At 56.6% G+C, this 27,964-nt stretch overlaps 2 protein-coding genes and 1 long non-coding RNA gene across 16 annotated transcripts; 2 read left to right on the top strand and 1 right to left on the bottom strand.

The window, feature by feature from the left end:
* On the top strand, positions 1–21,753 carry PLCB2 (phospholipase C beta 2). Of its 14 annotated transcripts, XM_057488668.1 has the most exons (33): positions 294–382; positions 3,570–3,658; positions 3,735–3,812; positions 4,434–4,502; positions 5,132–5,272; positions 5,409–5,488; positions 5,569–5,622; positions 5,727–5,802; positions 8,250–8,350; positions 8,474–8,640; positions 8,720–8,866; positions 9,035–9,192; positions 9,468–9,550; positions 9,815–9,899; positions 10,502–10,664; positions 10,816–10,928; positions 11,047–11,143; positions 12,225–12,309; positions 12,449–12,573; positions 13,082–13,236; positions 13,767–13,931; positions 14,489–14,588; positions 15,095–15,199; positions 15,367–15,487; positions 15,598–15,673; positions 15,857–15,974; positions 16,098–16,323; positions 16,414–16,579; positions 16,672–16,748; positions 16,838–16,933; positions 17,425–17,482; positions 18,108–18,194; positions 18,566–21,753. In XM_057488668.1, the coding sequence occupies exons 4-33, from the start codon at positions 4,437–4,439 to the stop codon at positions 18,755–18,757; spliced, it is 3,483 nt and encodes a 1,160-aa protein (XP_057344651.1). In that variant the 5' UTR covers positions 294–382; positions 3,570–3,658; positions 3,735–3,812; positions 4,434–4,436; the 3' UTR covers positions 18,758–21,753. The 14 variants fall into 14 exon arrangements, 8 of the variants coding, with proteins under 8 accessions (XP_057344652.1, XP_036779760.2, XP_057344650.1 ...); XM_057488669.1 differs by lacking the exon at positions 3,570–3,658 and having other exon boundaries at positions 1–382; XM_036923865.2 differs by lacking the exon at positions 3,570–3,658 and having other exon boundaries at positions 2–382; positions 15,367–15,461; positions 15,930–15,974.
* LOC118931397 (uncharacterized) lies at positions 18,203–27,723 on the bottom strand. The gene is made up of 3 exons (XR_005032360.2): positions 27,395–27,723; positions 21,846–21,910; positions 18,203–18,610 (listed from the first exon to the last, which is right to left on the bottom strand). It is a non-coding gene; the product is annotated as an uncharacterized LOC118931397 (long non-coding RNA).
* Positions 23,652–25,910, top strand: ANKRD63 (ankyrin repeat domain 63). Its single transcript, XM_036923878.2, has one exon. The coding sequence runs from the start codon at positions 24,618–24,620 to the stop codon at positions 25,764–25,766; it is 1,149 nt and encodes a 382-aa protein (XP_036779773.1). The 5' UTR covers positions 23,652–24,617; the 3' UTR covers positions 25,767–25,910.
* Positions 27,724–27,964: the final 241 nt, after the last annotated feature.

Genomic DNA, 27,964 nt, shown 5'->3' with positions numbered 1-27,964 from the left:
TGGGCGGGGGCTTCAAGGCAGGGAGCCCGGCCTCCCTGGGCAGGAGCTGTCACCACAGCCCCCCACTGCAGGCGGGCGGGAGGAGGCTGCTTTAAAAGGCAGATGGGCCTCTGGCTGCCCCACTCAGCTCTGCAACCGGCCCCTGCCACCTGTGGGCCAAAGGAGCATCCAGGCGTCCGGCAGGCCGTGGGGCGGGCGCCATGTGAGCCCAGCTTGGCTCCCCCCTGCTGCCCTTCTTCCTTCCCTCCTCCTGCCCCCTGGGCCTGCACAGCCTCTCCAAAGACGGACGCTTGGCACCATGTCTCTGCTCAACCATGTCCTGCTGCCCCCCACTGTGAAGGCTTATCTGAGCCAAGGGGAACGTTTCATCAAATGGGATGACGTGAGTGGGGCAGGGGCAGCGGGCAGCAGGGGACCTGGGGTGGTGGGGCTGGCTATTAGGGGCCTTGCCAGGGTGAGTGGGTTGGCTTATGTCTGCGGGGACCCAGGAGCCTGTGTGGCTTGGCCAGGCAGCTGCCACAGCTGGCTGGATAAACAAACCCCGGGGGTGAGGGTGTGTGCCCTGAGCATGTGTCCCCGGGCTGCCTGCACTAAGGCTCTGGGTCTGGATGTGACAAGAGGGTGGCTGCCTGGGTGGTCACAGGAGGATGTTTCCTTGGGTGTGGGTCAGGCCTCCTCCAGCCCCAAGAGGGACAGGGCTCACTGCTCCTGGTCTCCGTGTCAGAGGGAGGCAAGTGTGCCCCAGAGCTGAGGCAGGGCCAGAGGCAGAGGCGAGCCAGGCCCCTACTGCCAGCATAGACATTCTGCTCCTGTTCCAGCAGATGCCCAGCCTGAAATCCTTCCCCACTCCCTACCTGACCCTGTCCCTGTGCCAGGGAAGGTCTGCTCCCCTCAGTGGCTCTGGGGCAGCCACAGAAGGCCCCTGGACCCTAAGTGAGAACTGGAGGCCTCTGTTCCCAGGGGCCTGTGAGGGAATGATTAACTTCTGCTTCTGCTGGCTGCTTTCTGCCTGGCTCCCTGACCCCCACCTGTCTGCAGAGGAGAGGGGAAGGCTCTGCTTTCCCTTGCACCTTTGTCTCTGTGTCTGCTCCTTCTCAAACTGGGGCCTGCTTCCCAGTCTCTGGTCTTCCCAGATCCTGAAAATGTTGCATTGCTGTCAAAATCTGGGGCTCCTCCTCTAGGGAAGGGAGGCTGCTGGGCTGGCCCAGTGTGCAAGTCAGAGAAGGCTGGTCCTAGGAAGGGAGCATAAAGGCCTGGGGGAAGGGGAGAGGGCCATTAGGGCTGGCTCATCCTCCTTATAGGTGGCATGAAGGGGCTCTCCATCTGGGCGTTAACAGCCTGGGGTTCTTAGCCCTTCAGAGCTGCAGCAGGCTGAGTAATCTAGTTGCCATAACTATGGGGAGGCAGCTCATGGCAGGACACTTTCTGCTTCTCATGAAGTGGTGTGGTCAGTGTGGCACAGCGGTGGCATGTCCCAGGAGCCTGTGGAATGAGGGAAGTGGCTCAGAATGAAAAATGAAGTGGCCTCTCTCAGTTCCTCTGGGAAGTCTGTGTAACTTGACTGGGTGGAGGGTCGTTAGGTGTGGGACATGCTATGTGGCTTTCTCTGCAACCCAGCACCTGTGTACCTGGCTGCCCCATTCCTCTCCCTAAGGCAGGGCACCAGCCAGTGCCTGCATCCTAACTTCCATGAGCAGGACCTCCCAAGCCCAGTCACAGGCACATGCATCTGTGAGACAGGACCCTGCTCTCAGACTGTGGTCCGCCCTGTTGGGAGAAGACTTGGGCATGTTTCACCATATTGAATAAGCACATTGCACAGGATGTAATCAACTCCCAACTTGATCTTGACTCCCATGGCTCCTTTACAGTGTATTTGATGCGAAACACTCTCCTTCTGAACTCTGGAAAGAAAATCAGCCAGTCACAAGACATTCCATTTGCTCTTGGGGAAGAGACAATCCCGTGACCCCCTTTCCTCACAAAACGCAGTCTTATTTCAGAAACTAGTTACAATTCAAAAACTCTAACCTTAATTTAGAATGATGTCTTCTGCCCTTCTCATCTAGGAATGGTTTCAGGTGGGCTGTAGGCCCTCTGGAAAGCCTGTGGCTGGATTCCCTGGTCTTCCTCCAGGCTCCACTAGGGATGGGGTACAGCGAAAGAGGAGGGAAGGTGGTACCAGCGTTCTTCACTGACCTGGTGCTGTCATCAGCTGGCTTGTGCTCCCTGAGCCTGGCAGAGGTTAGGGCTTATTTTTTCTCTGGTGGCCATTTCTGAGGGTCCTCCTCAAAGTGAAGAGACCCTGCCCCCTGAACTGGGGATCTCTCACGTGAGGGTCCTCTTGCCAAGTCTACTTTGGGAGGTCACTTGATATTATTTCTCGGAATAGAGTTACCACCTTCAGCTCCCTGTAGCCTGGGCCTCTGTCCCCTCTCTTGTATGCCACTCTGGACCCCAGAAAACACTCACTGTTCTTTACTCCAACTGACTCTGTGGCTTCAGGCTCCTTAGTCCAACCAGCATCTCTCTGCTTCCAAAAGTCACTTTCCTGGGCAGGAGTCAAACCCCAGGCTATATGACCCACAAGTGTAGGGGTGACCAAACTCTCCAGGTACAGCTGAACCCCTCACTAGGCTAAGGTAATGGGTCAGGCACCCCCAATCCTCCCATCGGGGCAGGAAGGGGATGGAGCTCACAATTCAGCTTTCTCCAAAATTAGCCTCCTCCCCAAGTGTTCTTCCTCCAATACTCTAACTATTCCTGACCTAAGAACCTTTTTTTGGACCATTTCTTTTGTAAATTCTGCATGTGGTCTGGTTGGGCGTGCAACAACTACCATGTCTTGCTGGAGACTTCAGTTTTATTATCCCATGATCAGTGCATACAGACCATCAAAATAAAAGGCAGCCTGCATGCTCTGTGAGTGGGACAGGAATTTAGAATCAAGCTCATTCATCCTTCACTCGGTCCTTCAGCCGGCATGGAGCACTGAGCTCATGGCCAACACACAAGCTCCTGGTCTAGCACAAGCCTGTTTCCCTGGAGTCCATGAGCTTGGGGGTTTCCTGGATGGGCACCTAGGTCTGCAAATCAGCCACCCTCCCCTCATTAAAGCGTGTTTCAGGGAAGGCTTTTCAGAAGATGAGGCTTGGCTGATATTTGAAAGTATTTCAGGCAGGAGAGGGTTGGGTGCTTAGGCTTGGAGGTGGGAATGCACTCGGGGTCTGCAGATGGCTGGGTGGACGGGCTGGGGGTGGCTCACGGAGGGAGGGCGTGGACTGCAGGATGCTAGGCTGCAGCTGGACTGCTCAGGGTCACGGGTGCAAGTGCGGGGCCTGGGCGCTTGGCCCTCACTGTGTTGGGCTCTCCTGAGTGGGTGTCGAGTCTTGGGGAGAGACATTGTACCTCTTTGGCTGAGCTGTGGCCCTTGAAAACGGGGTGACATGGGAGACAAGACCCTGTTTGGGGTCTAGAGGGAGAACTTCGATTTGGGGTTTAGAGAAGAAACCTCTTCTCCTCTAGAAATGCTATTTATAATCTTCTTCCCCTCCCCAGCCCTGGTTCAGAGCTTTCAAGGGTCATGGCCAGCCCATAGCTCTGGAGAACAAAGAGAAATGCCTGAAGGTTCCCAGGAAGGCCACCTCCTAGGGAGCTGGTGAGCTCTGAAACCCCTGACTGGGGGAGCTTGGCCTGAAGTCTCAGAGCAGAGAGCTGACCCATTCTCTCTGCAGGAAACTACAGTAGCCTCCCCAGTTATCCTCCGTGTGGATCCCAAGGGCTATTACTTATACTGGACACATCAGAGTAAGGTGAGGCAGCCCCTACCACCCTGGCTTGGAGCCCCTACTGACCCGCTGAGTCAAAGCAGCCTCTTGATGGTACAGGGGTAGTAGCATGAAGGCTGGGGAGTATATAGATAGAACACCCTGGAAGGGCGGCTCTGGGGGATCTCCTGTGGGCAGGACCTATTTGCTTTGGGAGGGAGGATTCAGTCATTCTAACCATGGCTGCCTCTGGCCCAGATGCTCCTTTAGAGAGAAAGAGAAAGAAAAAAATCCGTCACTGAAGGCTGATTCTCTGCCTGTGGTTCTGGATGAACTTCAAGGCTCAGACAGAGATCCGAGAAGGGTCTCAGTGCCTGGACAAAGGAAGGGACGGGGAACATGGTGGGGAGTCCAGGATAATGGGGCGAGGCTGAAGGCCACAGCTCCTGAGTGATTTGAGTGGACTGAGAGGAAGGGGGGAGGGTCACCATGAGTAGGCGGAATCTGGTCAGTGGCAAGGGAGAGTTGGGGTCCAGTCTTGGCATCTAGAGAAGGCAGTTGGCTGAGATGTGAAGCAGTGTGGAGGCTCCCTCCTCCCTGTTCTCCATTTTTGACCTGCCTTTTTTGTCCACATCCCTTCTTTGCTCCCGCTGGGGCCTCTTTCAGGAGATGGAGTTTCTGGATATCACCAGCATCCGGGACACCCGCTTTGGGAAGTTTGCCAAGATGCCCAAGGTAGGTGGGCCCAGTAGCAGCCCAGGTTCAGCTCCATGGGGCCAAAGCAGGAGTCCTGTGGGGGAGGAAGTCTGATCTCTGGTGCGGGCGCGGGCCCTGGGCTGGGCAGCAGGGGCTCCCCCGGAGTGGAGGAAGGGCAGTGGCCACTTCTGGGCTTGCAGAACTTCAGTCCCAAGGCACTGTGATGAGAGATGTGTGGCCAGCTCTTGACCCTAGAGGACTCCAGATTGTCTGGGAGTTGTTGCTTGAACCCCCCTCACCTCCCAACTGGTTTGCCTGTATTTGCCTAATGCTGGTAGGAAAATCAGAGGAAGGGATTGGTGGGACACAGGACTCCCTGAGACAGGGAGCTAAGAATTCTTCTTCAGAAGGAAAATGGCAAACAAAATATACAGAACTCCCAGTCCCCACCACCTTGGTTAATCTCTTCCTGTTAGCCTCTCCCTCCCTGCTCCAGCCCCTGAAGTCAGGGATAGGAAGATGCTGAGGCCTGTGGCTCCTCAGATGGATGCGATCCCATCCCATCAGGCCATAGGTCAGGGTGGCTGAGGCGGGAGGGACAGGGAAGGCCAGGTTGGAAGGGGATGGAGGCACACCTCTGGTGCTAACCACGTCCCCACTTGCTGCAGAGCCAGAAGCTCCGGGATGTCTTCAACATGGACTTTCCTGACAACAATTTCCTGCTGAAGACACTCACTGTGGTGTCTGGCCCTGACATGGTGGACCTCACCTTCCACAACTTTGTCTCCTACAAAGAGAATGTGGGCAAGGTGCTTTGGAGGCACCTGGCCTGGGGCCTGGCACCTGGGATATAGCCTGGATTTCCTGACTGACAGGCCTGGGCCCCAGGGGGTGGGGGCACCTTTGTGGCCAGGGGCCTGACTGCTGTGCTCTGGGGCCCCACAGGACTGGGCTGAGGACATATTGGCTCTGGTGAAGCACCCGCTCACGGCCAATGCCTCCCGCAGCACCTTCCTGGACAAGATGTAAGTGCCCGTCTGTCTGGCCTTAGCGTGCGGCTACATGCCAACCCAGGTCCTTGACAAGCTCCTTTCTGCCCTGCCAGCCTGGTGAAGCTCAAGATGCAGCTCAGCACTGAAGGGAAGATCCCTGTGAAGAAGTGAGTCTCCCCAACTCTTCCCCTACTTCTGCCCAGCTCCCCAAAGCCTTCCCTTTCCAGGCCTGATCCCTCTCTTTGCCTGGTGCCTTTCTCTGCTCTTTCAGTTTTTTCCAGATGTTTCCTGCTGATCGCAAGCGAGTAGAAACTGCCCTTAGTGCCTGCCACCTCCCCAAAGGCAAGGTGAGTCCTCCCCTACCCCCTGACCCCAGACCCCTCCCTCTCACCTGAGCTGGCTCTGACAGGAGGGTAACAGGGTGAAGCCTGGAGTCAGGTGTGGAGGACAGGAATGACTGTACACCCTGGCCAACAGCCTGGAAAGCCATCTAACCTCAGAGCCACTGGTTTCTGTCACAAGGCACTGAGACAAAGCCGGAGCAAGAGGGATGAGGGGCCTGGGTTCTCAGCAGGCGCTCTGCAGCCCCTTCCCTTTGGGTGGCCATGGTGGGCAGTGGACCCCATTCAGGGCAAGCAGCCGGGGTGGGTGTATTCTCATTCTTAGCCTTGGAAGGGAAATTGAGAGTGAATGTTTTCAGCTTGGAGGGGTGAGAAAATGTCAGCAGGGACAAAGGCAGGGATCTGAAAGCTGCTGGAAGGGACTAGGTCTACAGGGTGTAGAGGGAAGGAACAGAACCAAGGGTGGAAGCTGCCAGGACATGGACTTCAGCTCGACACAGGAAAATACTATTTCCTTTCTTTTTAGTTAAGTAAGTAATTTTTAATTACAAGTTGTATGGGTCACCCCATGAAGTGTCTTATGTGGAGCCCTCTGCACAGGCACAGCCCTGAGCCAGGCTTTATGCCTGGCCAGGGGAGCAGATCTCAGCACACCCCCCACTTCCCCTTTGACCAGTGCCTTTGTATAGGGCTCCACTTGCATCCTATGGAGTCTTTCTCCTGTTATAAATAAAACTAAGACCTCATTGGTTGCTTGTCCACATGAATTCCTCCATCACAGTTCTGTGGAGCTGGTGACCCCGTGATGCAATCAGTTACAGGGGATGCAGACATGAGGCCAGAAGGGGGGTGGAAAGGGTCTCTTGCTGAGGGCCCTATCGCCAGTTTTGCTTCCTGCAGTCCGTATACATTCACCCTCTTTTCCTTCTGCCTCCTGGTCTCCCACCTTGGCTAAGTCCTCCTTATTTGTCAGCTCTGCTTATGTCCCAATAGGGGCCACTGACCTGTCTTTGGAGCTGATGGATCCAAGATCCAGTCTGGTTCTCCTGCTTAGACCCTCCTGCTCCAAACTAAGACTGATGCTGGCCTGCCAGGATGATCTTGGAAGACACTTAATGGGTTTTTCTGGGAAGGAATGCAGAGGCACAGAATCCCTGAATGCCACTAATCTTCTGTTTCTATTTCTATAGATTTGCCTACTCTGCACATTTCATGTAAATGGAATTATGTAATATGTGATCTCTGATGTCAGGCTTCATTCACTTAGTGTAATGTTTTCAAGGTTCATCCATGTTATAGCATGTGTCAGCACTTCATTCTTTTTATTGCCAAATGATATTCTATTGTATGAATATACCACATTCTGCTTATCTATTTATCAGTTGATGGACATTTGGTCTGTTCCCATTTTCTGGCTATTATAATAATGCTGTGAACGTTCATGTACACAATTTGTTTGGGTATATGTTTTCAATACTCTTGGGTATGTACCTAATGCTGGAATTGTTGGTTCATGTGGTAGCCATTCATTTAGCATTTTGAGGAACTGCCAACTGTTTTCTGAAGTGACCATACCATTTTACAATCCCACCAACACTGATGATGGGATTTCTTCACATTCTCACCAATACTTGTTATTGTCTTTTTTTAAGTCATCCTGTGGGAGTGAGTGGTAGCTCATTGTGGTTTTGATTTGCATTTCCCAAGTGACTAATGATATTGAGCATCTTTTTATGTGTTTATCGGTCATTTGCGTAACTTCTTTTCAGAAATGTCTATTCAAATCCATTGCCCATTTTCAGTTGGGTTATTTGCCTTTTTACTGTTGTTGTCCCTTACTGGATACTGAACTGATCTGCAAATATTTTCTCCCATTCTGTGGGTTGTCTTTTCACTCTCTTGATGGTGTCTTTCGAAGCACAAACATTTTTAATTTGGATGAAGCCTAATTTTTCTTTTCTGTTGTTGTTCCTTGTGCTTTTTGGTGCTTCCAACCATTACTGTTGAATTGTCTACTTCTCCCTTCAGTTCTCTCAGATTTTGCTTCCTGCATCTTGGGGCTCTGTTGGTTGGTACATTGTTTATATTCAGATTGCTTCTGTTTTTGAAAATTTGCCCTCCACTTAAAAGAAAGATAGCTCACTGCTCTTGCAAGCCATACAACTTACTTCTAACCTCCTTTCCTCCCTGTTCTGGTCATTTTTAGTTCCAGTTCTGTCCCTGCCAAGAGACTAGCCTGTGGCCAAATTCAGGGCAAGGCAAACCAGCTAAGTAGGCTCTCTGCTCAGCAGCCAGGGGCCTTGAAATGGGTGTCCAGGGCTGTGCTTGCTGCTGCTCTATCTGCCCTGGGCCCTGCTTCTGAGCCAGTCCCCCTTGCACAGAGCTGGGCCTCATTTGTGGTTCTTAGCTCTGAGAAGGTGGGGGCAGGAGTGATCAGGTGACTATTCCCCCAGAATGACGCCATCAATCCTGAGGACTTCCCAGAATCCGTCTATAAGAGTTTCCTCATGAGCCTCTGTCCTCGGCCAGAAATAGACGAGATCTTCACTTCCTAGTGAGCTGGGACTGGGCTGGGCATGGGAAAGAAGTAGTGGCTAAAATTCCCACTTGCCATACTGGGAATTAGGTGACTTCACTGGAGAAGGGGGTTGTCTGAGCTCATCTCTCTGGCTTGCAGCCACGCCAAGGCCAAACCCTACATGACCAAGGAGCACCTGACCCAATTCATCAATCAGAAGCAGAGGGACTCCCGCCTCAACTCCCTGCTGTTCCCGCCAGCGCGGCCTGACCAGGTGCGGGGCCTCATCGACAAGTATGAACCCAGTGGCATCAACGTGCAGAGGGGTGAGGACTAAAGGAATGGGGACCCTGTCCTGCTCTGGGCGCTGGGCTGTGGCCCTGACAGCTGTCCCCTTCCCCCTAGGTCAGCTGTCACCCGAGGGCATGGTATGGTTTCTCTGTGGGCCAGAGAACAGCGTGGTGGCCCAGGACAAGCTGATGCTCCACCACGACATGATGCAGCCGCTCAATCATTATTTTATCAACTCCTCACACAACACCTACCTGACAGGTGGGCCCCAGTCACCTCATTGCTGACCTCTCTTTTGATGGGCTGCTTCTGTTTTCAGAATTCCTCACAGAGGCTGCCCCTGGGGCTCCCAATAGGATAGAGCATGAGTCAGGTGGGAAAGAGCTGGATGGGCCTTGAGTGAAGCTCTTCCCCTTCCCTCTGGCTCAGCTGGCCAGTTCTCAGGCCTCTCCTCTGCCGAGATGTACCGCCAGGTGCTGCTGGCTGGCTGCCGCTGCGTGGAGCTGGACTGCTGGAAGGGGAAGCCGCCCGACGAGGAGCCCATTATCACCCACGGCTTCACCATGACCACAGACATCTACTTCAAGGTGAGACTCTGGTGTGTGGAGGCTGGTGGCTGTGGCACTAGGGAAGGGCCCTGGGCCACAAGCTTTCTGAGGGTAGGGGGAGTGAAGCAGAGAGGAAGGACAGCTGGGAGGCCTTGGACCACTGTGGGAATGAGGAGAACCAGAGGAGACAGGGGCCAACAGTGGCCCTCCAGTTCTATGTGGGTATTGAGCCTGGGGAGTGGGGAAGGATGCCACTGGGGGAGTGGATGTCTGGAGCACTGACCTCCTCTCTACTGAGTCCCCTTCTCCTCCAGGAAGCAATTGAAGCTATTGCGGAAAGTGCCTTTAAGACTTCCCCTTATCCTGTCATCCTGTCCTTTGAAAACCATGTGGACTCGTGCGTATCCAGGCGGTTCAGCCCCATTCTCTACCCTGTCCCCATCTCCTGCCTGCAGCTTCCCTCCCCACCAACTATCCCCAGCCTCTAGCCATGCCCTCCAGCTCTCTCCCAGGCCTCAATCTCCTTGGATCCCAGGCTCTCCTGGCAGTGCCTCTGCCTCCCTGACCTCCTGCACCCTGGATGACTCAGCTTAGAGGCCCAGAAAGATGGATAAGAGGGGGGCGGAGCTGCTGATCCCCACCCCACTTCTGCTCCCTGCAGACCCCGCCAACAGGCCAAGATGGCCGAGTACTGCCGGACCATGTTTGGGGAAATGCTACTCACAGAGCCCCTGGAAAAGTTCCCGGTGAGTGGACTGCCCTGTGGGGCATCTGGGCCTGGGGGCTGGGAGCCTGGGGCAGGGTAGGGGCCAGGTTAAAGAGGCAGATGTCCCCAGAGGACGCTGGGGTCCACCTGGGAGCATTGTGGAACTGGGATCCCCCCACCTACCATGTGTCAGGCACTGTGCTGGCTTGGGGGTACCTTAGTGACACACAGTCCAGCCCTCAGGTTGCTTACCCTCTAGCAGGGAGACAGACAAGAAACTGGGACATTACAACTAGTAATACAATCCTTACAATTCCATAGTAATCTATGGGAGTACTTGGGGTTAAGGAAGGCTTCCAGGAGGAAGTGATGGCTAAGCTGAAACCTGAAGGAGAAACTGGATTTATCCTGGTGAGAGTGGGGAAAGGCAGGTGGAAGAGGTGAGAGAGAGCATCATTGTGTGCGGAATGGGGTCAGTTGGGTCAGGCGGGAGTTCAGTGCATGGGGGTGCATGGGGGTGAGCGGTGGAAGGCAAGGCTGGAGGAGCAGGAAGGGGCAGCTGGAGAACCGCTTGGTATGAAGGGGCTTAGGCTACCCCGTGAAGGCGAGGAGATGGGTCTGACCCTCTCCCCTCTCCCACAGCTGAAGCCAGGTGTCCCCCTGCCCAGCCCTGAGGACCTCCGAGGCAAGATCCTCATTAAGAACAAGAAGAACCAGTTTTCTGGCCCAGCAGCCCCCAGCGAGGAGCCTGTTGGGGGCGCTGAGGGAGGCTGCCCAGCCACTGCCCCTCAGGGCGAGGACACAGGTGTGTCGCCAGCCTGGGAGAGGGCTGGGCTGGGGGCAGGTGGGAAGGGGGAAAGGGGCCGGGCCTGTGGGGGATGTGCTGGGGAGCCAGCCTGGTGTGTGGCGTGGGCCGGGAGGGCTGGCCCTGGCGCTGATGGAGCCCTGTGTGACAGTGTGGGCAGGTGAGGAAGGGGCTCAGCTGCAGGAGGAGGAGGTGGAAGAGGAGGAGGAGGAGGAGTCAGGAAACCTGGACGAAGAAGAGCTGAAGAAGATGCAGTCGGATGAGGTGTGTGGGCAGAGCCCTGAGGCCCTTCTGCCTGCACAGCCTCCAGGCAGGGGTGTGGGGCCTCATCCCTGGGCTCTGTACCTTCGCCCTCTTTTCCAGTCTCCTCTCTCCTACATAGGGCACAGCAGGCCTGGAGGTGACAGCTTATGAGGAGATGTCCAGCCTAGTCAATTACATCCAGCCCACGAAGTTCATTTCCTTTGAGTTCTCTGCCGGTAAGTTCGCATGGGGGATGATGATGGGAGGGTGGGGGTAAGCTGGAGGTTAGGCTAGATTCAGAAGACCCTTAAGAAGTGTGTCCTGACACCAGAGGAGCTTGATGGGTGGGGGAAAGAAAAGGGGGGCTCCTTCTCCCTGGGATTGGGTCTCTGTCTATAAATACCCAGGAGAGTCAGGCAAAGGGCTTATTTAAGTGGCAGTGGCTCCCAGTTTCCGGGAACTGTCCTGAGGAACTTGGCACCAAGCAGAATGCTCTGGTGTATGTCAGTGACAGGAAGGTCGCTTATGACAGGCCACCTCAGACTGGCTGGCCTGTAGCTCCTAAAGGTTCTGTGGCTCCCTGGGCTGAATCTGCCTTCTGCTGGCCCAAGCCCAGAAGCCCTGGCGCCAGCGCATGAGCACTTCTGGCAGAGAAACCAGCCAGTGCACACTGGCCCCTTTTTGTGCACACTCACGGTCATTACCACTAGCTTTTCTGGACACATGCAAGTGCATTCCCTTCATCCTATGCATGCCCCCAACACGAACACCTCTTTCTGCATGCACTTGTGCACAGTGTACACCTCTGCAACCCTGATCCCTCCTCCCTGCGCCCACAGCCTGCAGCCCCATCCTGCCCAATGCGAGTACCCTTGGTGTATACCTCTCACCCCTGCCCCCACACCCCTCTTGTTCAGCGGCGTAGCTTGCACCCCTCTTGTTTGGTAGCTTGCACCATGCTTCCATTTCTGTAATCATAGCACATTCCTGACCCAGGCCGCCCATCCTAGCATGTTCCCCACACTTTCTGTGTCCATCCAAGGATCCAGGGCCTCACCCCTCACTCTCTAGGACTGTAGCACACACCCCCTGGCTGTGCACCCACTTTGTCTACAACTTACCCCCAGCATACACAGTTACCCAAACTGATCTGCACATTCTCCTGGCTGGGGTTGGTCCCCTAAACCCTTGGGCCTCAGTGGAAATGCTAGGTTGGAGGGAGCTCTGCGGGGGAGGGAGCTGCCCCAAAAGGGAGGGCAGGGCTGAGGGAAGGGACAGCCTGACCTGATCTCCCCCTCCCCTTTCTTCCCTACACAGAGAAGAACCAAAGTTATGTTATCTCATCCTTCACAGAGCTCAAGGCTTATGACCTGCTCTCCAAGGCTGCAGTGCAATTTGTGGAGTATCCTTGAGGCCTCAATAGCCAGGGTCCCTGGTTGGGGTGAAGGGATGGGGAACAGTGCTCATGGGGGTGAGGGTGGAGGCTGTTGGGTCTTCCTGGTGCCGGCAGCCTTGGGCTGGGCTCCTATACTCTGAGGCAGCTACAACAAGTGGCAGATGAGCCGCATTTACCCCAAGGGTACCCGCATGGACTCCTCCAACTACATGCCCCAGATGTTCTGGAATGCTGGTTGCCAGATGGTTGCCCTCAACTTCCAGACAATGGGTGAGGGCAGTCCCAGGCCTCTAAGAACCACTCTCACCTTCACCCACCCTGGGAGGGGGGTGTCTTTAGAACAGACTGAGGGGTCCTGATATTTGTTTAGGCTCTGGGAGCACGTGCAGATGTGTGAGGGTTTAGGGGTATAGATGCATCAGCTCATGCCTGTATGGTTGCACATACGCAAGCATGTACGTGAAGATGCCAGGGTGCTGGCATGGGTTCTGGCCGCTCTGCCTGAGTGGGTCTATGTGAACACCTCCCCCCGGCCTCAGTTCCCACTGTGAGCCTGTGGACTGATTGTAGCTTTGCTCCTGCTGACTCGGGAAGGTTGTGGACCCTTCCCGAGAGAGGAGACATCCTAAGGAGCCAGGCTGGGGCATGGGAAACCCTTACCTCACAGTCCCCCCAACCTCCCCATCCACAGGACAGGAAGGGCTGGGAGATGAAGGAAATGGAGACTGGGTACAGCCCTAGGCTGGGCCTTGCTCACTGAGCGCCCTTGTTCCCCAAGACCTGCCCATGCAGCAGAACATGGCGCTGTTTGAGTTCAACGGGCAGAGTGGCTACCTCCTCAAGCATGAGTTCATGCGCCGGCTGGACAAGCAGTTCAACCCCTTTTCGGTGGACCGCATAGACGTGGTGGTAGCCACCACCCTCTCCATTACGGCAAGGCCCTGAGGCGGACCACTGGCCTGGAGGACTGGGGTCTTGAGAAGACACAGGAGCCCCACTCCCCTCCTCCCAACCCCCTCCCTTGATATCCTGAAAACTTCAGCCCCAGCCAGTTCGTGCAGTAGCAAGTTGCCTTGGAAACTGCCTCCTCCTCAGCGCTGGAGGCTGCCTCTTGGTCTCCATGGAAACCAAGGGGCTGGGCTGAGGCTAGGTGGGGGAGGGGAGACGAGTGGGCCGACTGGGGCAGCCAGAGCCCCAGGCCCTTGGGGAGGGCTCTGTTCCTCCCTTGCCTGGGGAGGGAGGTGGGGAGGCCCACACCTCTTCCCTGAATGCTGAGGTACCCTGGTCACTGGCGCTTAGCTGTAACCCTGGAGCCTCACAGCCTCTACTTGGTGGTGGGAGCCAACTGGGCTCCTCACAGTACTCAAGAATGGGTGCTTCAGTGAGAGGGCCCAGAGGCCTCAGGTGTTGGGGAAGAGCCTGGGTGGGGGCTGATGCTTGCCTCCCCTGGCCCCCACCTCCAGGTGATCTCTGGGCAGTTCCTGTCGGAACGTAGTGTGCGCACCTATGTTGAAGTGGAACTGTTTGGCCTTCCTGGGGACCCCAAGAGGCGCTACCGCACCAAGCTGTCACCTAGTACTAATTCCATCAATCCTGTCTGGAAGGAGGAACCCTTTGTCTTTGAGAAGGTGGGAGCCAGGGCAGGGCAGGGGCTGGGGTCTGCTGTACTTCCTGGCCTCTACTTACAGAAAAGAGGAATTAAATAAAGGGACTTCCTTTATTCTCCTCTTCTCCACACCCCTCACTCTGGGCCCTCCTGAACTGCAAGAGTCCAAATACCAAGTTTACAGAAACTTAACGTGGGTAGGCTGGTTTTGTGTGTCCATGCATGTTCATGTTTGGATTAGAGTCAGGAACATGAATGCCCAGTCCAGGGTGCAGGGTCCCATGGAATCGCAGGGGTCTTTTGCCCTCATGGATACTCACTGTCAAAGCTGCCAAAGGCTGTCTGCCCCGGGACCCCAGAGCCCTGAGCTACAAATGCAGTCCTTCTCCCCTGCATGGACCAGCTACAGCACGAGCTGTGACGACATCTGTGTGTGTGGCCTTGAGTGTGCTCTCTGTTCTCACCAACTCTGCTAATACCTGCCACATTCTCACACTGACCCGAAGACTTCTGGAGCCAGGGAGAGGGGCAGCTTGGCCACCCTCTCCCTCACCAGCTTGTGTCCTGAACTCTTTGCAGATCCTGATGCCTGAGCTGGCCTCCCTCAGGGTGGCTGTGATGGAGGAAGGCAACAAGTTCCTTGGGCATCGCATCATCCCCATCAGTGCCCTGAATTCTGGTAAGGGTAGGAGCCCTTCTTTGCTGTTCCCCATGGGTCTGAGAGTAAGACCAGCATCAGGAGCCTGTCCAGAGTGTGCAGTGGCTTCAGGGAGGTGGCCCTGAGACTTCACCTAACTCTCTTGTTATTGGCTCTAAGGAGTGTGGCAGGAATAGTACCTCTCCAGGAAACTGACAGAAGTGGGGACTTTGCCCTTCTAATGACCACCTAACCCAATTCCTGAACTCCTGGGGCAGTTTCCTAAGTAGCTGATACTTGTTGGGCACTTAAAATGAATTAAGGGCTTATCACACATTCTCACTTAATTCTAGCAATAACCACATGAGATAGACACAATTTTCCCCATTTCATAGCTGAGGAAAGTCTCAGAGATTTAAAGTAAAATGCCTAAGGCCACATAGCCAGGAAGGTGCAGAGCCAGACTTGGACACTGGTCTGACTCTAAAGCCAGAAGTCTTGAACATTGGGCTCCTCTGGCTCACTGCCTACCCCATCATGCCTGACAGGATACCATCATCTGTGCCTGCACAGTGAGAGCAACATGCCCCTCACTATGCCTGCGCTCTTTGTCTTCCTGGAGATGAAGGACTATGTGCCTGACACCTGGGCAGGTAGGAAGCCCATAGCATGCTGGGAGCCCCAGGCTGTCCCTTTCCCCTCCCTCCTCTCAAGCCAGCATGCAGAAGGGGGTAGGACAGGGTACCTTGGGATAGGTGAGCCTGGGGGAGGCTTGCAGGTACATCTCCATACCAGGCCTGTGATGCCCCTGTGCACCCAGATCTCACTGTGGCCCTCGCCAATCCCATCAAGTTCTTCAGTGCCCATGATAAGAAGTCTGTGAAGCTCAAGGAAGCTATGGGAGGTCTGCCTGAGGTCTGTGTTGCCTGCTCCTTGGCCAGGTGCCCCTGGGAGTTTTGCCTCTCAGTGGGAGGCTGAGGGAGCCAGCAGAGCCCCTGGCTCAAGGAGAGGGCGGCCAGGGTCACCTTCCCGACCTGTTCTCCCTCTACAGAAGCCCTTCTCTGCTGGGAGTCCAGCTGTGGGCCAAGTCAACGGGACATTGGCCCCAGCCAGCAACGGGTCAGCAGGTATGCACCGCAGGGTCCTCCCACCTACTGGAAAAGCCTTGACCTCTCCAGCCCCACCTATAGGCAGGTCCCAACCTGGTGGCACCTCTTTACAAAACTAAGACTATCCGGGAGGGAACCACTGCGTCTGAAGCCTCAGCACCGGGAAAGTGCGCAGCAGGGGGCTCAGACCGCTACCCCCAGGGGCCGGGGAGGAGCCATGCTGAGGCAAGCAGGCCCCCGGGGCACCCGTCAGTCCATCCTGTGGCTCTTGCAGCAGCTGGGGCCAGGGCCAGGGAGGAGGCCGCGAAAGAAGCTGCTGGTAAGGCCTGCAGACTCGGCGTGATCTTGGGGACTAGCCTGGGGCAGGTCCAGGACTCCTGGGTGGGGGAATGTGCCCTAGGGAGCTGCTGGGTGGCGGCGCGCCTCACCCCGGCCCCCACAGAGCCGCGGACCGCCAGCCCAGAAGAGCTGCGGGAGCTGAAGGGCGTCGTGAAGCTGCAGCGGCGGCACGAGAAGGAGCTGCGGGACCTGGAGCGGCGCGGCGCGCGGCGCTGGGAGGAGCTGCTGCAGAGGGGCTTGGCGCAGCTGGCCGCTCTCCGGCCGCCGGGCGCGGGGGGCGGCGGCGGGGGCTGCAAGCTGAGCCCGGGCAAGGGCTCCCGCAAGAAGCGGTAAGGGCGGGGGCGCTGCTCTGCCCTTAGCGGCGCGGGCGGGCGCGGGCGGCCGAGGGCTTAGGGCCTGTCCCCACGTGGCCTCCGCAGGACCCTGCTCTGCGAGGAGACCTCCGGAGCCACGCCGGACGAGGGCCTCGAGGGCGCGTGCGCGCGCGTGCGGGAGCTGAAGGACAGGCTGGAGGGGGAGCTGCTGCACCAGGGCGAGGAGCAGTACGAATGCATCCTGAAGCGCAGGGAGCAGCACGCGGCGGAGGTGCCCGGGCGGGAGGCGGAGCGGCAGCCCAAGTCCCCACACCGTCCACACCACAGAGGTCTCTCGCTGAGCTCATCTTTTCCCTCCCTCAGCAAATCGCCAAGATGATGGAGTTGGCCAGAGAGAAACAGGCTGCAGAGCTGAAGACCCTCAAGGAGGCCTCGGAGAGGTATGACTGCCTCCCTCCCATGCAGGACTTTCATCTCCCCCCGCTCTGGAGCCCCATTAAACATCTTACTGATGCCTGTGTCTCTGCAGTGACACGAAAGAGATGAAAAAAAAGCTGGAAGCCAAGAGACTGGAGCGGATCCAGGCCATGATCAAGGTCACCACAGACAAGATGGCCCAGGAGAGGTGAGCCCTGGAGGGAGGCCCAGGACTCAGACTCCAGGGCCAGTGCTGAGCAGGGTCCCCACTCCAGATGGGGAGGGGCCTCCCCACCCGTGCATCCTGACTCCCTTTCCGGAGATGTGCCTGTCCCCAGGCTCTCAAAAGTTAATCCGACTCTCATCACCTCTGATAAGGGTGTTCTCCTTAGGCAAAACAGATGCCAACACTATTTGAGCAGAAAGGAGAATTTAAGGGAAAATCCAGCATGCAAAGAGGGAGGAGAAACCTTGAGATGGCAGCTTTCCACCTACATGCCTTGAAGAACAGTGCATTTTAGAGAGAAAGCCTTTCCCTCAGAGAGCCCTTCAAATCCTCCTTGAGTCCCCTTATTTATGCCTCTGCCTGGTTCCTGCCCCGTGGCAGATTTTTCATTTTGCCTTCACCCTGAAGAGACTTGTCTCACGTAATCTTCCCAGGGGCGTCCTGCCCTCCTTGAAACTCTGATCACCCAACAGGTTGAAGAGAGAGATTAACAACTCCCACATCCAGGAGGTGGTGCAGGTCATCAAGCAGGTGTGTAAGAGCTGCATCCTTCACACACATGCACAAAGGCTCTCCACGGGAGTGCAGGGGCGGCCCCAGGCCTTTACTTTGTCCTTAGGTAATGCACTACCAAGACTGGCCCATGAGGCTAGGGATGCAGGGAAGAGGGAGCCCCTGGGCCATCCAGGGGTTCTGGCCTTTGCATGGAGGTTAGGGTACTAGTCTCTGGCCAGCTGCCCTGGATGGAAATGATATAGGCTAGCTGGCCTGGCCTGGGGAGAAGGATTGGGGTAGGTGGGTGAGAGGGAGTGAGAGGGGCTTCTTAGGGCTCTACGGAGTTGGAAGAGGAAGGGAAGCCCTGCTGAGAATGGACCTAAAGCTCCCCTGGGATCATTAACAAGAGTGACAGAACTGCCATTTATTGATTCCTAACCTCCTGCCAGGCACTAAGCCAGGTGCTTCACATGAACTGTCTCAAATAAATCTTTACAATTAATGAGACAGACAGTATTATTTCCATTTTACAGATTTAAAAAAAAACTTAAAAGTTTAAAGAATTTGTCCAAAGTCTTACAGCTGGTTAGCTAGGATTGTAGCTGGATCCAAACCAGGGTGACTGTGCTGTCCTGAGTCCCTGCCTCTCACTCCCACCCAGATGACAGGGAACCTGGAGAAGCACCAGGAGAGGCTAGAGGAGAAGCAAGCAGCCTGCCTGGAACAGATCCGGGAGATGGAAAAGCAGGTGATAAGGACCACTGTTCTGGCCAGCAGCAGAGCTGGCCTGGCTCCAGGGAGCAAAGGGCCCTGCTCCAGAGAGCTGCTAGTCAGGAGGTGGGGGAGGGGGGCTCCCCTCTCACCATGGGACCCCAGGCTCCGGTTCCTATGGGGTCCTCAGGCCCTGTCATGAGGCAGCTTTGCAGATCTCTTTGTTTGGTTAGTGCCCACTCACCTGAGAGGCTCCCTGATGAGCTCCACTGCCCCACACCTCCGCCCCAGTCTCCTGAGCACTCCGAACAGACTGAGTCCCAGGTCATCTTGCTCTGCTCTCCAGGGGAGGGAGTGTAGGCAGGAGGCCCTTCCTGAGCCAGGTGGTGGTCTTTGCTGTCCCTACAGTTCCAGCAGGAGGCGCTGACAGAGTATGAAGCCAGGATGAAGGTCCTGGAGGCTGAGGTGAAGGAGTCTGTGAGGGCCTGCTTCCCCTCCGAGGCCAAGGACAAGCCTGAGAGGCCCTCTGGGGCCCCCAGGGAGCTGTGTGAGCAGGACCCACTCACAGCAAATGCAGAAGCCCAGGAAAGCCGCCTCTGATGCCTCCGTTTCCACCAGGATATTCTGCAAGGATGTTCATCCTTCTCTGGGATGTGGCTCCATTATCCCCAAGAGGAAAGGCCCCATCGCTCTGAGGCTATGGGAAGGTGGGGCTCCCTTAGAATTCCTCAACAGCCAGGCCAGAGGAGGAGGCAGGGACCATGTACCACCGGACACGAGCCATCTGGGCCTAGTGGTCCTCTAATCTGACATGCGGCTCCTCATCCTTCTCCTTCACTTCTGTGAATAAGTGTCACGTTTGCAAAAGAATACCGACTGGGAGGCAGGAACTGGGGTCTTGGACCCATTCTACATTTCCTAGTGTAAAACTAGTGGTGCCCCACTGTGGGTTTAGCTTTATCACCTGGAGGATTAGGCCTGGACTCCTGGAACCTCCACTCTAGCATCTGTAGTTCAAGAATGACCAAACTCCGATCCTTACTGCCGTAAGGTGGGCAGCTCACCATACTTCTAGGCCCCATCTCAGGCCTGCCATCTGCCCTGATTTGGTCTCATTGTCAGCTATCTTATACAAAGTGTGGCACTATGCCTAAGCTCCCTGGGGTAGCTGTTCCCAGGATTCCAGGCTGAGGTCCCTCCCTGGCCTCCTGCCTGTGAAGGATGGGAGGCTGACATGGAAAAGCTGCCTCATCTGTCTGGCTTTCAGGCTGCTGAGACAACTGGGGCTGTGGCTGGTGGTGAGGGAAGGTCGGCCTTCTGGGCACTCTCTCATCCAGACCCTGGCTCACCCCTTTTCCTAGGCCTGGAGAGGCTTCCTAGTTCCTAGAATGTACCCCAACTCAGGTTGCCTGACAAGGTTAGCGTCATTTTCTCTCCTGACTCTATGAGACTTATTTATTTTTCTCCTTTTTACTTCTACTAAAGAAGCCTGTCTCAATATTTCCTGCCTAACCTGGCTTCTGTTCTACAGCTAAGAAATGGGGATGGGGATAGTGGGGGGAGTAGAATGTTCCTGAAATGAAGGAGGCTAGGGGAAAAAAACCATTGGGAGTTGAACCCTACGGTGAGGTCCCTTCCAGGGCCCAGGAAAATGGCCTTGCTCTGGGCTTGTAGAGGATCCACTTCCCCTTTTGCTGGCCCTGATGCCACAGCCACTGGAAAATGATGTCATTTCTCTTCTCAACCCCCACCCAGATGTGGCCCTTACTTGTCTCTACCCTCAGAGCTGGAGCAGAAGAGCCTAGTGCAAGGTGCCCCTATGCTCTTGAGGAGTCATAAACCTTCAGGGCACCTGGGACCTTTTAGTTAGACTTAGAGTGGTCAGATTCTTGAGCCCCTAAGCAGTTATGGTTGACCCCAACACTTGCTAGAGAGGGGCTTGTGGACAGGCATTCACTGCACATAGGGCAGAGTTCCAAATCCCAAATAGGGACATGCACTGGCTTGGGAGAGGGAGGGTGGGGGTTGATTCCGGGAAGAGGTTGTTTTCTTATCAGAGTTGTAGCAAATACCATTAGCTCTGAGCACCTGTGCCTTCAGAAAATAAACAGCCCCCCCCCCCCACTATCTTGCCTCATATACATCCCTATGGGAGCCTGACCTCTGGGAGTCTAGCATTCTCTGGTTGCAGGTTGAGACTAGGAGGCCAGCTCATTCACAGGAGCATGGTCTGTGATTGATCAGCCTGCATACACACTAGGTATAGCCAAGGGTGGGACACCTACACTCCAGGGCAGTGCCCTGTCTTCAACCCTCCTGCTGGGCACTCAGCTGCTCCATCTTCCCCTCAACCCCAGGGTAGAACCATGCAGAGAGGAGGACCCAGGCCTAGAGGAACTCACTGACTCAGGCACATGGGCATAAGGTGGGACCAAGTAGAGCCCACTGGGCAGCCCTCAGCTTTTGCCAATGGCTGCTCAGAAGAAGGACAGGCTGCCTTCTCACCTCTCAGCCAGGCAGGGCAGTCTCCAGGGCCCCAGTGTGGAGCTGGGAAGCCCAGGAATGAGGAAGGGGATCCAGTTCTGCCTCCTGGAGTAGCCTCTGCACAGCAGACTGGGGGCTACCCCTGAGGCCAGGGCCAGATACCTGCCTCCCTGCTTTCTGTCCTCTGGAAAAAGGGCAAGGTGCCCCCTGGGAAAATGCCATAGTTTCTGGGCCCCAGAGATGATTTAAGCTCTGGATGTAGAGTATGTGCAGAGGAAGAGATGATGTCTTCCCTCAGGGCCCCAGGCAGGTGAAGGGCACCTGGGTTCCATTCCTGCTGTGTATCTGTGGGGCTGAGGCATCATTCATCAGTTTCACCTTTTGCCTAAAGAGAAGGGTCCTACCCCTTCCCAATCCCATTGCTGATTCAGATGCTAGTTCCCTGCTGACTCACCCTATCCCCTGCACCTCCCCTCCCCCCAGAAGCTCTCTGGATCTCCCAGCCACGTGCCCCTAGGCCCAACCCTGCTGAGCTGGTGCAACGTGACAGGGTGAGGGGGCTGGTGACACTAGAGGAGGAAAGAAGGGGGGCCTGGGAAGGGGGGCAGCTGCAGACAGAGTGGCAGACTGCAGTCCTGAGCTGCCCCTGGGAGGAAGCCCTTTTGCCAGCCTGGGCCGGCAGGAGGAGAGGCTCAGCAGGTGGGAGGGGAGGAGAGTGTGGAGTGCCTGTCTGCCCCCTGCCTGCCTCAGCTCCATCTCCTGTCAGCCTTCAGCTCCCTAAGAGACAGCTTCTAATTCCGGCTGTTGGTGCCTCTGTGCTCTGCAGCGAAGTCTCAGCTTTTTTCAGCTTTGCTATTTCTTTTCTTTTCGGAACATACTGAGCCCACAGGGAAGTCAGAGCAAAGGTTCCAGGGCCTGAGACTGGGCACCATCCCTCCATCCCACCACAGGCCTGGTGGGGTTGGCAGTGCCAGCTGGGGTGAATCCTTCCAGAGTACCCAGCATGGCATGCTCTGCCAGGCCAGGGTGAGGCCCTAATGGGGCCCAGCCTCAAGTGCTTCTTCTTCCCTGGAACTGTCTCCATATCCACCACAGGGAACAGGAACATAAATGAAACAGGGTTGTCTCAGGGAGGCTCAAGTGTGGCAGGGGAGCATGGCTGTTTAGGACCAAGGAGGTACCCATTCCATGTTCTCTCTACTACCTGGGGTATGTCACTGCCCAGCTTGTCAGACTGGCCTGCCACATACAGATTCCAGATCCCTTGGTCTGGAAACAGAAAAAGAAGGGGGAAAAAAATCAATTTTCTTCATGCTGCAGAAAAGGGAAATTGAGTCATGAAGGGAAGCCTTTCTTCTGCTATCTAAGTAAAGAGGGAGAGTGTTTCTGCACTCTTATTGGGATTGCAGAGTCTGTACCCACCCCTGGGTGACACCCCAGAAGAAGTCCCTGGGTCTGGGGGATAGGGACTGGTCTTTCTGCATTCTGAGTACCTGTGCAGCCCTTGCCCTGATGCCCTCTAGCTTGATCTTGCATGAACCAGGCAGGGCTAGTACTCTCACCTTCATTTTGCAGATGACAATAGGCATGGCTGGAGCCACAGTTTTCTAGTAAATGCCTTCAAGCGGGAATTTAACTGATGTTAAATACTGTGCCCTTTCTGTAACAACACAGAGAAAATTGGCAGAGCCTTGAGTAGGGTATGTGCAGGTATATATCAAATGCTTCCCCCCTCAGGACAGAGGGAAGTGGGAGCCCTTGCTCCATGTCTGGGTCTTGGATGCCAGGAAGGCATCCCTGAAGCCTAGCTGAAGAGAGAGAAAAACCTCAGGGTGTAAACAGTGTACTCGCTTTGCTATTCATGCATCTAGGCCTACTGTCTTCTTTCCAGACACAAGTCCCCTCACCCCCCACCTCCTGCTGTAAAGCATCCTAATCCTGCTCTGCCTAGACAGAGGACATCTTTTTTCTTTACTCTATTTCCTGAAGTGTTTGCCCGCTTCTCTGCCCTTGCCTCAGTAACCCAGTTTGGAATGTCTTCTTATTTCTTGAGCAGCCAGATCCCACACATCCTTGAAAACCACCCCAGAGTCCTATCCTCAGAAGACCCCAGAGTTCCCTTCCCCACAACTCCATCTCTTCCTCTAAGTGCTATCTGTTTTGTATTTAACAGATATATTTAGCCCTCAGATAACAAGCTCTACTTTTTAAGTCTTGATCTTGTCTTCCTGCTTGGGCGGGAGGTCTGTTCCATCTAGAACCCAAGTTCTGCTTCTGCATTTCCCACCGCTGGGAACAAATACCTGGCTCATGAAAATCCTCAGTAAATTCTGTAGTTGATACCTGACTCATGTCTTTACAAATATCAATTCCAACCGTACACACCCTCCACCCCCCTGCGTCTCTGAGGCACCTTGACTTCCCTTAGCTGAGGCCTGCACACCCCACCCCCACACCCCAGGGCTGAGCAGCCCGCCAGAGGGAGAGGGGATGCAGTAGTTTTCCCACACCCTATGAACTGGAGCTCTCTTCTCCTTCCTCTCAGAAGGTGTCGGCTAGTGGTCAAGTCAGAGCCCTGCCCTGTGGTCTGGGCGTTGTTTGTGCTCAAAAGGGAGGCCAGGGTCGTAGCAGATCTCTGTGTGTGTCCGGGGTGGCGGCCGGAACTGAAGCAGGGGGAGCTGTTAACTCGGCTGCAGCACTCCCGGATCCTAAGGCGCCAGCTCTGGCCGCGCGTCTCCGCTCCGCCTGCCTCTCGGCCGCCAGTTTCTGGTATGTGGGCGCGTTGTCAAGGGTTGGAGACGTCTGAGACTGGAGGGCGCGCTCTCCCTTCGCTACCCCCGCTCCAAGTGAGCGTGTGCGGGAGGTACAAACGTGTGTGAGTGCATGATTCGCTACACTCCGCGCGGCAGTTCCCAGACAGACTGAGCGTCCCCCACCTGCAGTGCAGCGCAGGAACCCTCGCCCCCTTTACTCCCCCTCAGCCTTTTGCCCCCACCCCAGCTCGCTTGTGGTCCAGCTCTCCCCTCATGGGGTCCCATTTCCTTCTACCAGGACCGCGAGGGGCTGACCTCGGTCTTCTCTGACGGATGCGAGGTCCCGCCAGTTTCTAAGGAGCCGAAGGCCACGACTCTATGGGGGCGGAAGGCGGGAAGAAGACTGACTTTGGGATTGGCCTGGTCGGGTGCACCAGGCTCCCAGCGAGCAGCCCCCGCCCTGGCAACCGCCGTGGCAGCCCCTGGAGAGTGCGGAGAAGCCGCTCCCCAACTTCGCGGCCGGTGGAAGGGGTGGGGGTCAGGGACAGTCTTCTCTGCCCCGTCGGTTTCTGCCTTGACGGCTCAGCCTGCTTCCAGGACAGCCATTGCCATGGTGACCCCCGAGGCTATAAAGCCAGGTATCTAGGAGGGCGGTGGCTCCCGCGCCGCTGAGTCCCCCAAGTAAGGAGCAAGCGCCCCGGCGTGGCCCGGCCCCCGCGAGAGGGGCGGAGGCGGAGGAACGGCGCCAGCAGCTTGAGGAGCGGCGCGCCCCGCCAGGGCTGGAGGCAGGCTTGCACGACGGGCGCCACCTTCTCAGCAGGGGAGCGGGGGCTGCCCCGGGTGCGGATGAGTGGCGCTGCTCCAAGCCACGAAGGACTGAGGGGAGCCGGACGCGGGGAAAGCAGCGGGAGAGTCAGGAGGGGGCCCAGCTTCGGCTCCCGTAGTCTTCTTGGGGGCCAGGCGCTGAGCCCGGAGCAGCGAGCAACCTACACCTCCAGGCGGGAAGCCCAGGGAAGGGGCAGCGAGACGCCAGGCGTGCGACCCAGGAGCCGCGGGAACTGCGGGAGGATAAGAGTGGGAACCTCAAGACCCTCGGCCGCAGCCACCCACGCGCTGAGTGAGCCGTACCAGAGCACCGGAGGGGACAAGAACCCGGCCGGGCGCGGGAACAGGGGCGCCCCCGTGCGGAGCTGCCGGGCCGCCTGGGCGCGGCGGCCAGGGCCATGCTCAAGCCCAAGGACCTGTGCCCCCGAGCGGGTACGCGCACTTTTCTGGAGGCCATGCAGGCGGGCAAAGTGCACCTGGCCCGCTTTGTGCTGGACGCGCTGGACCGCAGCATCATCGACTGCCGCGCGGAGCAGGGCCGCACGCCGCTCATGGTGGCTGTGGGGCTGCCGGACCCTGCGCTGCGCGCGCGCTTCGTGCGACTACTCCTGGAACAGGGTGCGGCGGTGAACCTGCGGGACGAGCGCGGCCGCACGGCCCTCAGCCTGGCGTGCGAGCGCGGCCACCTGGACGCCGTGCAGCTGCTGGTGCAGTTTAGCGGGGACCCCGAAGCGGCGGACTCCGCGGGCAACAGCCCTGTGATGTGGGCGGCGGCATGCGGCCATGGGGCTGTGCTCGAGTTCTTGGTGCGCTCTTTCCGCCGACTCGGCCTGCGCCTCGACCGCACCAACCGTGCGGGTCTCACAGCGCTGCAGCTGGCCGCCACCCGCGGCCACGGGACCTGCGTACAGGCCCTCACCGGGCCTTGGGGCCGCGCAGCCGCCGCCGCGGCGGCTCGGGGTTCCAACTCCGACAGTCCCCCCGGTCGTCCGGCTCCCGCGCCCAGCCCTGAGCGCCGACGACCCAGCCCCCGCCGCCTACCGCGGCCTCTTCTAGCGCGCTTTGCGAGAGCGGCTGGCGGTCATGGTCACGGAGGCGAAGCTGGCTCAGGGGGCAAAAGCTCGGGCCGGCACCGGGCTCAGGGCAGCGAGCGGCCTGAGCTGGGCCGGAGCATGAGCCTGGCGCTGGGTGCTGTGACCGAGGAGGAGGCTGCTCGACTGCGGGCGGGAGCCCTGATGGCCCGACCACACTCGCCCCAGTCTTCGGGGACTGGGCGGTGGCGTTCCCAGGAGGTGCTGGAGGGAGCGCCCCCAACCTTAGTGCAACCCCCTATTGGGCTTAGTCCCCACCCAGAGGGCGACCCCGGCTCTGGCCGCTTGGGTTTGCGCCGACGTTCCACAGCTCCAGACATCCCCAGCCTGGTTGGGGAGGTATCAGGGCCTGAGAGTGGGCCGGAGTTAGAAGCCAACGCCCTTGCCCACTCGGTGCCAGTATCTCAGCCTTGGGAGGCCGGCACGGAGGCTGTGGTGCTGCATGCTCAACGGTAAACAGCGCGGAAGCTGACACCTACTTCCCTCCACTCCCCCTTCCCTGGACCACTGGGATTTCACTTTCTTGCAGGTCCCTCACTTTCCTGGCATTGTCCTGCCTGTGATCCCAGAACCTGTCCCCACTGCAAAGGCAAGACTTCTACCAGCCCTCCCTATCTTCTTTTTTGTGCTTGTTGGTGTTCCCTGCCTAGGTCTCTCAGTTTCCCTAAGGCCTCTCTTTGCTGTCCTGGAAGGTGAGGAGTAGAAGATGGGTTCCATAGGCTACAGCTTCCAACCAAGAAGAGAGACCCCTTTTCCTCAGCCCTATGACTCAGTTCTGAATACTGCTGGCTTCTGGCTGGTCACCTCCCCTTTACCGGTTTTCCTAAACCCTGGCAGCCATGCAGGAAGAAGAGTCAACTCATGGAACAAAGGCCTAGCCTGCCTCCTCTACCTAGTGATGCAGACAGTAATGCTGCACTCCACCCAATTCTCCCTCCCCTTTAAGTGTGGACACCCGTTGCACCAACTAGGACCTCGGAACCATTCTGGTCTGGGGGCGCTAATCAGGAAGGAAACGGGGGGTAAAGTTTTTTTTTGAGAAAGTCCTTCCTCTAGACAATGAAAGCATATTTTGCGAGTGGGAGAGCCCCTGGTGTTGAATGCCAGTCGTCCCTTGAAAGAGCTTCTGGGTAATTCCAGCTGCCTCTGCCTTCACAGCATTTGCAGACCCAAGATCCAACTTGGCTGACAATGTGGGGTCATTGCCCCACACCAACCCCTAACCAGCCCAGCTCCAAGCTCCTGAGCCAGCCTGTTCTCACCTCGGGGCAGGCATTTGAGTTCCATCTTTGAGGTCTCAGCCCTTGTGGACCAGCCTTATTTCCTCTCACTCTCAGAGGCCTGAAATGGAAAGGATTTAGCACTTCCCCCGCCCTCACCGCCTCCCAGCTCCCCCATCCTGCACGTGGGTGCTCCAACAGGGTGGAACGATTGCAGAGGCTTTGCTTAATTGTATTTCTTCCCATCCTCAAAGAACTCGTGTTTTGAGTCTTTGTATATGAAGCAGAAAGCAGCGGGTCTGATCCGAGGCTTAAGAACCTGACAATGTCTCTTTAAATAGAAGCTCTGCGAGGGGGATAATTGACTGAAGTGTTTGCCACGTTAAACGGCGGCGCGCGGGAGTTGGGAAGCCCACACGAGCCGCAGGTCCGGGTTTAAATTACATCAAACTCCAGTGAGAGCTGGAAGGGGGCTGTTAAACGGCTCCTGCTTCTTGCTGGGCCGTTAATGGAGGGCAGAGAGGATGATGGATGCTAGAGGTCGAGACCAAGGACCCCTGCCTCTGCCCCAGCGCGTGGGAAGCAGCCCCGGACCAGCTTCATTACAGGGCAGATTAGTCAGAGGCAACCGCGGAGAGGTGGTTAAAGGCCCTTTTCCGGCCTGGTCCTTTTTCCCCTCCTTTCCCGCCCCCGCCCTCTTCTTGATAGCTTAGTGAGGAAGGTCTAGGGGATCTGGCGAATCTCGCGTTCTAGGACCGTGCGGAAACGCTAGGTAGCGCAGGTATTTGGGCGCTTAGCCCGCGGGTTGGCGGCGCGTGGGGGCCTTTTGGGAGCCCCCGAAGGTTTGAACGTGCAGCCACTCACCTAGCCGTGATGGGGTCTTTTCAAGACGTCGTTGATCAGTCAGCTTTTGCAGAACGAAAGTTTTCTCAGCAGTAACTCTAAGGGAACTGCGAAGTTCCTCTGCGAGAATGACCCCTGCGAAGACGCTGGCCCTGGGGTGTGGGGTAGGCGTTGAGGAGAGGGCCTGGAGTAGGTGTCAGACACCTCCCGAATCCTTCCAATCTTCTAGGGTCAGAGAGGCCGCATGAGCCCCTCCTCTGCACGTGAGCTCTAGTGCCCCCTGGTGGCAGCATTACCCTCTCCTCGTTGCGCCCTGGCTCGGAGTTCAGGCTCCGGGTTTTATTTGGGAATCTCCGCTGTGTACTTCTCACTCCATGTGCATTTACCCCTGGAATCCTCATCCTCTTGTAGTACATTAAATCCGGATACTTGAAGTCGTTCCACAGCAGAGAAATGAGGGATAATGAACAAAATATTTGCGTTTGGAGTAGCAGGAGCCCAGACCCTTCACTAAAGACCCCAGGATCTTCCAAGTTATGGCTCCCGTGTCCTGAGAGCTCCTGAAAAACTGGAGCTTCCAACTTCTCCCTT

Source organism: Manis pentadactyla, chromosome 11, assembly GCF_030020395.1.
Source record: "Manis pentadactyla isolate mManPen7 chromosome 11, mManPen7.hap1, whole genome shotgun sequence".
Classification (NCBI taxonomy): domain Eukaryota; kingdom Metazoa; phylum Chordata; class Mammalia; order Pholidota; family Manidae; genus Manis; species Manis pentadactyla.
Note: the sequence above shows the minus strand (reverse complement) of the source record. Positions and strands in the feature narration are given on the sequence as shown.